Source organism: Akebia trifoliata, chromosome 4, assembly GCF_017979445.1.
Source record: "Akebia trifoliata isolate Shusen 1 chromosome 4, ASM1797944v1, whole genome shotgun sequence".
In the NCBI taxonomy this organism is placed as follows: domain Eukaryota; kingdom Viridiplantae; phylum Streptophyta; class Magnoliopsida; order Ranunculales; family Lardizabalaceae; genus Akebia; species Akebia trifoliata.
In genome coordinates this window covers 39,337,252-39,349,696 of record NC_141378.1, presented here as the reverse complement: position 1 = coordinate 39,349,696, position 12,445 = coordinate 39,337,252, and the positions used below count along the sequence as shown (strand labels likewise).

At 32.5% G+C, this 12,445-nt stretch overlaps 1 protein-coding gene across 1 annotated transcript; it reads left to right on the top strand.

The window, feature by feature from the left end:
- Window positions 1–3,335: 3,335 nt before the first annotated feature.
- Window positions 3,336–12,240, top strand: LOC147404921 (B3 domain-containing protein At3g19184-like). Its single transcript, XM_086441024.1, has 7 exons — window positions 3,336–3,535; window positions 3,625–3,723; window positions 3,814–3,845; window positions 3,938–4,100; window positions 8,613–8,819; window positions 10,170–10,259; window positions 12,092–12,240. Exons 1-6 carry the CDS (start codon window positions 3,404–3,406, stop codon window positions 10,191–10,193), a joined length of 657 nt encoding a protein of 218 aa, XP_086297150.1. The 5' UTR covers window positions 3,336–3,403; the 3' UTR covers window positions 10,194–10,259; window positions 12,092–12,240.
- Window positions 12,241–12,445: the final 205 nt, after the last annotated feature.

The window sequence follows — 12,445 nt, the reverse complement described above, 5'->3', positions numbered from 1 at the left end:
ATTGAACATTTTCTTGATCTCTAATTAGTTCACAAAATATCTTATTTAACAATTCCTTCATCAGGTTTGAATTGGATGGCTTTGACCCATCTTTATAACCTTTGTTTGAAAAGCTTTAACCTTTAATGAAGGGGTAGGGAGTCCAACCTTTTGGAGCTTTGAACTGGTGGCCTTGACAGTGTTATTTATGAACCTTTGGTCAGATGAAATTGGATATAAAAACAGTAATCAATAACACTTAGTTTTAAATAATTTATCAGAATTTGGGGTTAATGTAATGTGGTAGAAAATTTGAAATATTTTTTTTCTTTTTCTTCAAAATCCCAAAAAATAGATGACAGGAAATTGGCAGGGGTCAGCTTGGTTAATTTGGATAAATTTGGGCAAGTTTAGAAAAAAATTGAGATTAGGCTGGAAAAAAAAGGAGGGGGAGGGGCAGTGGGGAAAATTTGGCAATTTATTAAAAAAAATCATGATTTTTTTATTTAGTCGGCAATTTTTTCACTCTCACCATCTCCATCCATAATTTTTGGATCATCTTATTATTACTCTTTTGGAATCTTCAACATTTCTTCTAACGATAACATTGCCCAAATCATCATAGTCGACTGTCTCTTTAGTTTATCATCTATTATAGCAACTCTTACACTACAAAATTTACCCATAGAAAATTAAGTTTGCAATTTATATTTAAATTTAAACCATCAATACTGCAATATTGCATTACTTTCAAGTAAGACAAGATTTCATAGTTTTTATGAGTCAAACATATCCTGACCATAAATTAATAAATTTAAATGTCAAGAGAATTATTCATCCCAATTGAATTGCTTTGATCAAGAGAAATATTGAGATTGCCATTATCGAGATAATTCAAGGCAATCTAGAATTATTCAATATCTCATAATCATGTTTGTATTTCCAACTTTACTTAAATTGAGACTTGAGTTTTAGTAGGGTAAAAGAGAAATGGCAATCAATTGAAAGGAGCATTATAAGCAGGTAAAAGAGGGAAGGTAATATATAAAGTTGTAGGGGTGTTATTGAAATGAGTAGAAGAGAAAATGCAATAATGTTTAAAGCTATTCTTGAAATGTGAAGAAGAGAAAAGACAAAAAAGGGAGATAACCATCCTTGAGATACATTGTCTTTGAGGGTATAAAGATTAAGACAAAAGAGTGGGATCTTCAGTTGTGTTTTATTATATAGATGCGTCGAAAAACATTTTAAGATGACATAAAACTTCAAAGTTGATATCAAACCGTTTTAACACGAGTATGAAGATCATACTTTCAGACACCAATTCTTAATTTCTTATATAGTGCAATACATTATTTGTTATTTTTTAAAATACTTGACATTAAAAAATTATTGGAAGAAACTGTTAAATCGACAATCATATTGGGAATAACTAGTGTTTTTAATGAAATAAACATGCATTTTTTGACAAATAACATAATGACTTACGGGCATAAAAATAAAAAAAAAACACTTTCTTAGTCATGCTTTGCTCTAGCAGAATTCGAAATCCAATTTCTTTTAAATAGTTTCTAATAAAAGGGTGTTTTAGTAAAACAGAAGAAAGGCAATGGAGATGAAGAAACCATCATACCATACATGTTTTCATAATATTTAACAAAAATGTTATATACTCATTTTGATATTAATTATTATTACTATTATCATTATTTTTTGAAATAAAGTAATTGCGAATCTTTTTAATTTACTTTTATATCTTTCTTATGAACTTCAAGTAAAGTGTATTTGTATTGAGTTCAAAGAAGGGTATAAAAGTAAAATCATAAAAAAAAATAGTATAATGGATATCCTTTTTGGAAAAAAAAAAAAAAAATTCAATCCCAAAAAAGGACATATACCCAATATGCTAAATATTTTAAAAAATGAAGATGACCAATAATTTTAACATTTTACACGTCCTTTTATGTAATTCTAAATATTTCGATGTTTGGACTGAAAACTTATTAAATTAGTTGGATTGTTATGTTATGTGGAACGCAGGGTCGATATTTATTTATTTTTCAAATAATTTTAAATTTAATTATCATTCCACGTCAATTCCATTTTCCTTTATTATATTTGAAAGAATATATATATTTTTTATTAATGTGTATAACAAACATAATGGAGCCATTAGTCCATCTTTAGGCATCTGTAGTGACTTTTTTAGATTATGATCAATGAAATGATCCATCTATAGTTTTAAACAAATATAATTTAAACAAATCAATGATTATTTTAATGAGAACACTTAAAAATTTTCATATGTTTTAGAAAAAAATGCATCTTATTATGATTTTTTTTTTCTTTTATCCTATTCTTGAGATTTGAAGATTGAAGGAGAAAGAGGAAAAACTTTTCATATATGATTACAAAGCATGGAGAATGGCCGACAAATGGAATTTTATGAAAAATACAATTTTTCATTGTTTGATCATTTTCCATAAAAAAAAATGATTTTTTCATACTCAATTAAAAATCCACGACTTAGTTGGATTTCAGTTTCTCACCCAACACTATGTGAAAATCCCCCCCCTCAAAAAAAAAACACACACACACACACACACACTCATTCAATTGATTTTGCTATGGTAAGAAAATAGAATTGTTATTGGCACCCCAACTTTTACATATTATACTCCAATTAAAAATAAAGAAAATAAGTGAATGATCGAGAATAAACAAACGTTTGGTTGCCAATAGAAGCTCTCACAAAAAACTAGATTTCTATTTTTAGGATTTTATATGAGTAATTGTAAACAACTAATCAAATTGTTTGAACAAGTGTTATAATATCTTGTAACGCTGACAATTAAATTTAAGCCAAACCTTTTGTAATGTTTGAAGAGTGTGTTTTAATCTTTAACAAGGGTGCGATAAATAATTTAAGAAATTGGTGTGTGTTAAGTAAAAATTGAAGTGTGAATAGCAGCTCTCCAAGAAAACTAATGGTATTTGGACTAGATATTGAAAGTGGGGTCATTTTAATCATTTTATGTAAGTCTCTCAAAGGAAACCAAGGTCAAAAAACTTGAGCAGACGAGGCCTTCTCATTTGAATTTAAACTTCAACTTTGGCGCCCAATCTCCACCGTAAAGTCCAATTAGGACACTGCGTTTCACACTGCGCTGACGTGGAGGTGAGTAAAGAACCATAGATACTTATCACTCGTATCTCGAGCGACAAGCATCTATGGTTTCGTGCATATCCACGTCCGCTCAGTGTCTTAATTAGTCAGTTTAGCATTTTCCATCAAATTAAATTTAAAGAGGAACTCAACGCCTCAACGGTCGTCTTCTCTTGTTGGATGGTTTTAGTTCTCACCTCTTACACCATCTCCATTTCCTTTCTTCCTTCTTTGTGTGTGAGTGATACAGAGATTGAAATGGTGAAAGCTAAGCCATCGTACGAGGAGATCCGTCAGCAGAGATTAGAAGAGAATAAGAAAAGAATGGAGGATCTCAATCTCACTCAGCTCGCTCTCTCTCTCCGAAACACCCCTTCCAAGCCCTCTCCGGTCTCTCTCTCTCTCTCTCTCTCTCTCTCTCTCTCTCTCTACATTTCTCTATTAAAAGCCCATGTCTTTGATTTTGTTAAAATCCACAGATTAAGAGTTTCAAACCACGCACGCCTCGCCAACTAGAATTTGTCCAAGTGAGAAGATCTAGTCGTGTCGCAAACAAACCAGCTCCAGTTTACAAAGAAGTAAGTCAAAGTGTCAAACCATTTCTCATGTTGAATCCACATTTGCAAGTCAATCATCAATCCTCACCTTCCCCATGATTCTTCTTACAGGTACCAATGGAAGGACTAGAAAGGTCTAGAAGGTTGGGAACAAAAATTTACATCTTTACTTACTATTATGATTCGACAATGTTGATCTAAGTATTGGGGTTAAGTGGAATTTTATTTTTGGAAGGTATTTTAAGCGGAGGGATTTATCGAATCGGGTATATGCGTCGGATGAATCCAGGGAAAATGCTACAGAGAGAGCAGAGGAATTAGAATCGAGCCTTGGAAATGAATTTCCTAGCTTTGTAAAGCCTATGCTTCAATCACATGTGACTGGTGGGTTTTGGTTGGTAAGTATAATCAATTATGTATCTTATTAGTAGAGTAGTGTTTTATATGTGTTTGAGGCTTAAAACGTGAGTTTGATTTTGTAGAATCTGATCCATTTTCTCATCGAGCGAAGGGTAAGGAATAAATCAGATTGATTTATTATTATTATTATTATTATACAAAGTACTATGTATTTACTTCTTCTAATGGTTGGTCAAGTAACAAAAATGTTGAATTCTCCGGTACATCATCATGGATTGGATTAGTCTTTCTGGTAGCTATCCTTAATTTTGTCATCCCTTGAACCTATTTGGTATTTTCCAGATCAAAAAATGAAATGACCCCTCTCTCGAATCCCTTCGGGTTGTGAGAGACATACCCATTATAATACTAATTATAGAATTCAATATCAATGGGATTCCTGAAAATGAAAATAAATAAATAAAAAATGCGCGGGAACGCCTTAGGGAGAGACTTATGCCAAACCCCTTAGCCCTCATTTAGAGAGTGTAAAAAGCTTGGGAAACATACGTTTCATCTATTAGGGATTTTACATTTAGAAAAAATAGGTGTGAGATATGCAAATTACAAATAAAGAGAAAATGTGACACACGATTTGCGTGGTTCCGTATACTTACCTATATACTTGATGGTGAGAGCCTTTTGTTCATTTTCGTGAAAATTAGGGTTACAATCTTGCATCTCACTTTCTTAGAATTTTTTTTTTTTTTGAAAATCCATCATAGAAACCCTAAAACGAGTTTGCCAATATAATAACACGAACAAAATACAAGTCACAAACATAACATTAAGAAAAGAGGCTTCACACCTTCTAAATTATTTATTTATATATATATATATATAATAGAATACTATTGCGTTGGTATAGTTGCGAGACACAAACTTTTGTGTGGGACCCACTTTATTGCTTTTTCTCTTTATCCCCTAAATTTTATTTTCACTCCTCTAATTTATTTTATTTCCTCTTTTACCCTTTTAACATGTTTTATTAATTTTCATCTTTTATCCCTTTAACCTCAAAATTCTTTAATGATACCCTTCCAATTTTATTTATTTTTACTTTTACTCCTTTAACCCTCCTATCAAACTATAATTTTGTGGGACTCACTATATTTCTTTTACACTTCATCCTCTATAATTTTATTATATTTCTTATTTTACCCCTTTAAACTTAAATTTTTTCAATGATACCCCAAACCCAATTAGGTTTGAGCCAAACCCATTAATTTTGTGTCGCTTTAGATGGTCATGTTAAAATTGCCACCACCTACTTGAGAGAGGATGCTCATGCCACATGGGTGAACTCTAGTATATATAAAAGAGGCTTCACACCTTATGGTGGGATTTCTCCAAACCCATTAGGCTTCATTTAGAAAGTGTAAAATCCCGTGATGCATACGACTAATTTCCATTAATGCATTAGAAAAGAGGATGCTTCACACATTCTTAGGCTGTATTTAGAAATGATGTGTGTGAAGTTGTTGTTGCTCAAGCAACTTTGTGTTCTTCAACAACAACAACAATTGAAGGCTTTAGTGACTAAATTTCAACGATATTGAAAGGTAGTAATTTAGCTGAGTATGATTGGTAGCCACTTCAAGTGTGATGCTTCAAATGTGTTGGCCACGCCAACTGATCATGTTCAACACATCTGACATCTCGATCGACAAAACAAAGAGTATAAACCCTTTTTAATGTGTCATATATATGATTCTAGAAATGTTTTACTCAAATTATTTCTTACTCACTTGGGGTGGTATTCTTGAGTGCCTCACCTCAAGTTATTCTTGTGGCCTCACCTTCAATCATATCATTAATATTTGTGTTTCTCAAGGCGTTTGAGGCTTAAACCTCAAGGCTGACCTTAAGGACAGACTTCTCTTAAACACCTTGGGACTTACTGAAAAAAGGTGTAAAAGCTTGTGAAGCATACAACACATCTACCAAGGCTTTAAGAAAAATGACTTGTCACACATTCTATTCCCTTGTAATGTCATACATTTGCTTCTAGAAATTTTTTGCTCCATAGCTGTTATCTTACCCATTAGGGTTGGGGTATCCTTCTAGGCCCCATTTCCAAGTGTATGCATGTAATGACTACATACACCCATACCATGAAATTTTATAGCTTTTTGAGCCATAATTTTGTTCCTTGCTGTTAGTAGGAACTTAGGTGCATCTTTAAAATTGCAATGCCGTTTCTTTCATTTTTTTAAGCAAATAGTTTCATCTTAATCCTCAACTAAATAATAAAAAGCTATTGTAGGTTAAATAACATCAACAAAAACAACTCTTCCCATTGTGATATTGGCTCTTGTCTTTTCATAAATAGTTCATTTTTTATTTTGATTATGTTATTCTATTACTCATTTAAAAAGGCATGCTCGTGAGGCTTTTGCCAATGGAGATTTACTGTTCATGTTTTAAGCCAATGAACTGCCTTGCTTCTGGCCTCCATGTTTAAAGACATGTATTAGTTAGTATTGAATGATGTCAGAGATATAAATGGAAGGTTGGAATGATCAAGAGTGTTTTTTTTTAAAAGTCATGCTCATGCAGCTTTTGTCAATGGAAGGTTACGATTCATGTTTTAAGCCAATGAACTGCCTTGCTTCTGGCCTCCATGTTTAAAGACATGTATTAGTTAGTATTGAATGATGTTAGAGATACAAATGTAAGGTTAGAATGGTCATGAGTGCTTTTTAAAAAAGGCATGCTCGTGAGGCTTTTGTCAATGGAGGCTTATAGTTCATGTTTTAAGCCAATGAACTGCCTTGCTCTGGGGCTCCATGCTTAAAGATTTATATTAGTTACTATTGAATGATGCTAGAGATATAGATGGAAGATTGGAATGACCAAGAATGTTTTTTTTAAAAGCATGCTCGTGCGGCTTTCTTCAATGGAGGCTTTATGGTTCATGTTTTAAGCCAATGAACTACCTTGCTTCGAGCCTCCATGTTAAAAGACATGCATTAGTTAGTATTGAATGATGTTAGAGATATAAATGGAAGGTTGGAATGATTAAGTGTGCTTTTTTAAAATGGCATGCTCGTACGGCTTTTGTCAATGGAGGCTTGCGGTTCATGTTTTAAACCAATGAACTGCCTAGCTTCGGGCTTCCATGTTTAAAGACATATATTACTTAGTATTGAATAATATTGGAGATAAAGTGGAATGCTGGAATGATCAAGAGTTTTTTTGTAAAAAGGCATGCTCGTGCGGCTTTCTTCAATGGAAGCTTATGGTTCATGTTTTAAGCCAATGAACTGCCATGTTTCGGGCCTCCAAGTCTAAAGACATGTATTATTTAGTAGTTAATAGTGTTAGAGATATAAATGGAAGGTTAGAATGATCAAGACTACTTGTTTAAAAAGGCATGCTCGTGAGGCTTCCGTCAATGGAGGCTTACGGTTCATGTTTTAAGCCAGTGAATTGCCTTGTTTCGGGCCTCCATGTTTAAAGACATGTATTAGTTAGTATTGAATTATGTTAGAGATATAAATGGAAAGTTGGAATGATCAAGAGTTATTTTTTAAAAGGCATGCTCGTGAGACTTTTGTCAATGGAGGCTTATGGTTCATGCTTTAAGGCAATGAATTGCCTTGTTTCGGGCCTCCACGTTTGAAGACATGTGTTATTAGTATTGAATGATGCCCGGGATATAAATGGAAGGTTGGAATGATCAAGAGTGCTTTTTTAGAAAGGCATGCTTGTGAGGCTTTCGTCAAATGGAGGCTTACAGTTTATGTTTTAAGCCAATGAATTGCCTTGCGTCGGGCCTCCATGTTTAAAGACATTTATTAGTTAGTATTGAATAATGTTAGAGATATAAATGGAAGGTTGGAATGATCGAGAGTACTTTTTAAAAAAGGCATACTCGTGAGGCTTTCGTCAATGGAGGCTTACGGTTCATGTTTTAAGCCAATGAACTGCCTTACTTTAGGCCTTTGTGTAGAGATATAAACGGAAGGTTGGAATGATCAAGAGTTTGTTTTTTAAAAGGCATGCTTGTGAGGCTTTCGTCTATGGAGGCTAACAGTTCATTTTTAAATCAATGAACTGCCTTGCATTGGGCCTCCATGTTTAAAGACATTTATTAGTTGGTATTGAATGATATCAGGGATATAAATGGAAGGTTGGAATGATCAAGAGTGCTTTTTTAGAAAGGCATGCTCTACGGTTTATGTTTTAAGCCAATGAACTGCTTTGCATCAGGCCTCCCTGTTTAAAGACATGTATTAGGTAGTATTGAATGATGTTAGAGATATAAATGGAAGTTGGAATGATCAAGAGTGCTTCTGGTGTATGCACCCTCTATTAATTTTGTTACATTTGACTGAAGTAGAGTTATTATGCACTTTTATATATTTTCTTTTGATTATTGCTTATTGCTTGTCATACATACATACAAACATATAAACACACACTCATACATGCATACACATCCATTGATAATCATTTTACTTTGAGTAGTAAATATAATTGTTTCTCACAATTGTCTATGTCAATAGGGTCTTCCTAAACAGTTTTGCGTGACGAACTTACCGAAACGTGATGAGACTATTACTTTAGTTGATGAAAATGGGGAGGAATACCCAACAATCTTCCTTGCTCAAAAGAGAGGATTAAGTGGTGGATGGAGAGGGTTTTCTATTGCTCATGATTTAGTTGATGGTGATGCTCTAGTTTTCCAGCTTGTCAAGCCTAGAAAGTTTAAGGTGGTGGTTTGCATTTTAACATATTCAACTGTTTTATATTACTTTCATTTTGTTTGTTGTGCTCAATCTATTTCAACTAGTCTGGAAATGGAAGTAGTACTTCATAGAAATATTTCGATTAGTATTTAAATGAACAGAATTTTCATGGTGATGATGCAAATATTAAGAAAAAATTCATTGAATATGTAGGAAAGGATAAAATAGACATGAAGACTCTTATACGTCATCAAACTATATTAAACAACCATACAAAAAGTGAAAACGAAGATCATCAGCATTTCTTCGCACTTAGATTTCAAAGAGCTTAAGCCTTTAAAGTTTGAGTACAATGCTTCCAAAATTGATTCTCCTTGAAGACTATCACATAATAGGATTTTGTAATTGAGAGAACTTCAAAGGCTACAGTTTTTAGAAGACAATTTCCCATTACTTTCATTAGGAAGAGGAACATCTTAAATAGACTTGAGTATAGTTTCACAATGTTTTCCCATATTTTAAGAACAAATGTATTCTCTACTCTAAGACATGGAGAAGATAACTTTGTTGCCAAGCAACTACTCTTAGTAATCCATTTAAAATAACATAAAACAACTCTTAAATATTCCATCACCAGTACATCAATAAACTTTCTAATTTATATTTAAGGTTCAAAATTATTGAGTTTTCAACTTTCTAAAATTTTTTTTTTTTTCAAAATGATTTTGAAAAATTGATACAATAGTTGCCATAAGGCTTCAAAAAATCTTTCTAATATTTTGCTCGTTTATTTGATATCTATAACTAAATAAAAAATTTACCTCTTAAAATTGATTGTCTCAACTCCTCTAACAAATTTGAAGATACGAATATTTTTTTCTTTTGTCTCCAATTTGTTCATATTTAGTTAGGCTCTTGATTCTGACCATTAACAGATATTATACTCAAGTTTCAATCCTCGGCTTCTTGTATTTTTTTTTTTGGCCATCTTCCTTTGCTTATAAGAAATTATGCGTTTGGGGTCTTACAACCACCTCCATAGAAAAGATCTATCTTGAGGTTGCCACTACCTCTAGAAGATTGCTAATTTCTTTATCATATATATCTTTCGACCCACCCAACCACTATAAATAGTGATAATGCCCGTGCTCATTGTGTAGCTGTAAATAATATACATGAAAAATATTTTGTTGCTTCAAGTATTGTACCTTAAGATAGAGCAAGATACTCCTTTGGCAATTTCATATATTGGTTATAAGATGCAACCTATCTTGCACATCAAGGCTACAATGACAATTATCTATAAGTAGAACTAAATTTTAATCATGGGTGTCAAAATTATATGTTTTCACACTTACCATTTATTTCTTGTAGGTCTACATAATAAGGGCTGAATGATTCAGAAGTTGATGGGCTTTAGGGCTTCTAAATTTGGATGTTGGTGCAAATCGAATCAATGCGGGGGTAAGTTTCTTGGAGCCCTTTTAGTAGTCTTGTCAAAGTTAATTTTATCCTTAAATATTATATCCAGGGATTTTAGCCAACCATTTAAACTCATATATCAATTGTTTCCTCCTTGATAGAAAAATACAGGTCAATTTTATCACCAGTACTAAGGAAGTTATGCTTATTTTGTAGGAAAGCTCAGTACATGTTTTGTTGTAGGGTAAGGTTAAGAATGACAACAAAATGTAAAAAATAATAAAAGTCATGATAATATTTTATGCAGTGGAACAAGATTAAAAGTCATACTTAGGAGTATTTTCTTCATTTCCTTTAGATATTACATGGTGTGGTGAAAAATAAGATAGACCCTTTATTTTAACTTGACAGGCCCAATATGCTTATTAACGATATTGCAAAGAGTAAAACAATAGAACCCCTTTTTATTGTGCGTTGTATGTATGTATGTTGGTACCATCTATTAACATTTTTAAATTTTTATTGAAAGTGCTAACTAGCTTAATTGGTAAAGTGTATAGGTGGATGACACTATAGACCTGGGTTCTTTTCCCGCCATTGTCGAGATATTAATCTCATTAAAACAGGCTTACTTGAAAATTGGTTAGGATGGCTATGTATATATTTGTAATCTGGATTTCAGATTGAGATCCTTCCTTCCATTATCCATATATTGACAAAATTTTTGCCCACCTCTTCTTATCATGCAAATCAAGCGACTCCGATTTGTGGATACAACATTAGCTTTTTGATCTCCAAATGAATTCTCCCTTCACATCTCCAAAAATGACGGAGACGTTACCCTAAAATTAAAAACTGAAAAATAACCATGAACCTAAATTACCTAAAATAATCATTTTGTTAAACTCTGACAACAAAATGTTTGGTGATTTTTAGCCATTTTGGAGTTTAACATATATTTTTTTCATAATGAACCCGAACCATAGATAAAAACATAAGGTGGGGTTTTACGCTCTAAATGGTATTATCAATGGGATCAAATTTATTCAAATATTTGGTTTTCAGCTACTATTTATAATATTGTTACATGATACCAATATACATCAAATGGAAATTTTTTTTTGTAGACTTTCCATCTTATTGGGTTTATGTGGATTAGATAGTGGAACACGTCTTTGTGCCAATTTTGCATAATTCATAGAGAAAAGTGTTCTACACGGTATGGCACGTGCCTAAGTTTTTGAGGTTGTTGTACATGTGGTCCATCCAACTGGTCATCTATCCAATGGACTTTCCTATTTCTCTCCAAGCATGATTAATTTCTTTTTGGTTGGCATATGGTTGGGTTAATATTTGAGACACTTTTCAACCTAATAACATGTTTTGACCTTAGTCTTTTTTATTAGGATAATAGAAAATGACTTAAAACACGCTTTGCTTCAACCTTCAGCTTAAAACTCTTTTTCTTCCAAAACAAATCATATTCATCATTTGAGTACAAATGCAAGGTTGACAACAATGTACTGAAGATGAGGTTGAATAGATTAAAGATAAGTTACCATAAATGTTGAAGAGCACGAAGATGTTAGATTTTTGAAAGAAAAATCAAGGGTTTATTGATAGATGTTGAAGATGTTGGCATTTAGGTCATTTATATAATCACATAAGAGAAGATTGCGGCCAATGAGTATGTCATTAGTTTGAAACATATGGGGTATCTCAAATATTCACCAAAATGTAGGGACAATGTCTAAATCACAATGTATTTTTATTTTTTCTCATGTTTTATTATCTCTTGCAGTATTTTTTTGATAGTTAGGTTTCATATACTATTTAATTTTTATTGATCCATCCCCCCCTTTTTTTTTTTACAGGTTAAACATAGCAAGCAACCTTTGTTTGGCTTTTTCTTTGTTATCGGGAGTCAACTTATGCTTAGCACTGACAAGTTTTTTTATTGTTGTTGCTTAGTGTTTTGTTTTGTCAAGTTGAGAGATCTTATTGAGAACATTTAACAATTCTCGATGATATTTACTCTTTTCCAAAGATCCTTTTGTTGTATTTGATTTTTGGAAAATCTATGGAAATTAATTTCATTGGAAACTAATGCCACTTGTCGGCATTTGATTTGTCATTTGTCTACAAAATTCTCTACAATATATATTTAAGAATGATACTTGAGATTGCACAGGACACTGTTCGACATTGTGTTGACATGGAGGTGTGCT

Excerpts from the sequence above, each read along its gene's own strand:
- LOC147404921 (XM_086441024.1), top strand. The coding sequence starts at position 3,404 with ATGGTGAAAGCTAAGCCATCGTACGAGGAGATCCGTCAGCAGAGATTA. Across the intron at positions 3,724-3,813 it reads CAGCTCCAGTTTACAAAGAA|GTACCAATGGAAGGACTAGA; the intron begins GTAAGTCAAAGT and ends TTCTTCTTACAG. Across the intron at positions 3,846-3,937 it reads GGACTAGAAAGGTCTAGAAG|GTATTTTAAGCGGAGGGATT; the intron begins GTTGGGAACAAA and ends TATTTTTGGAAG.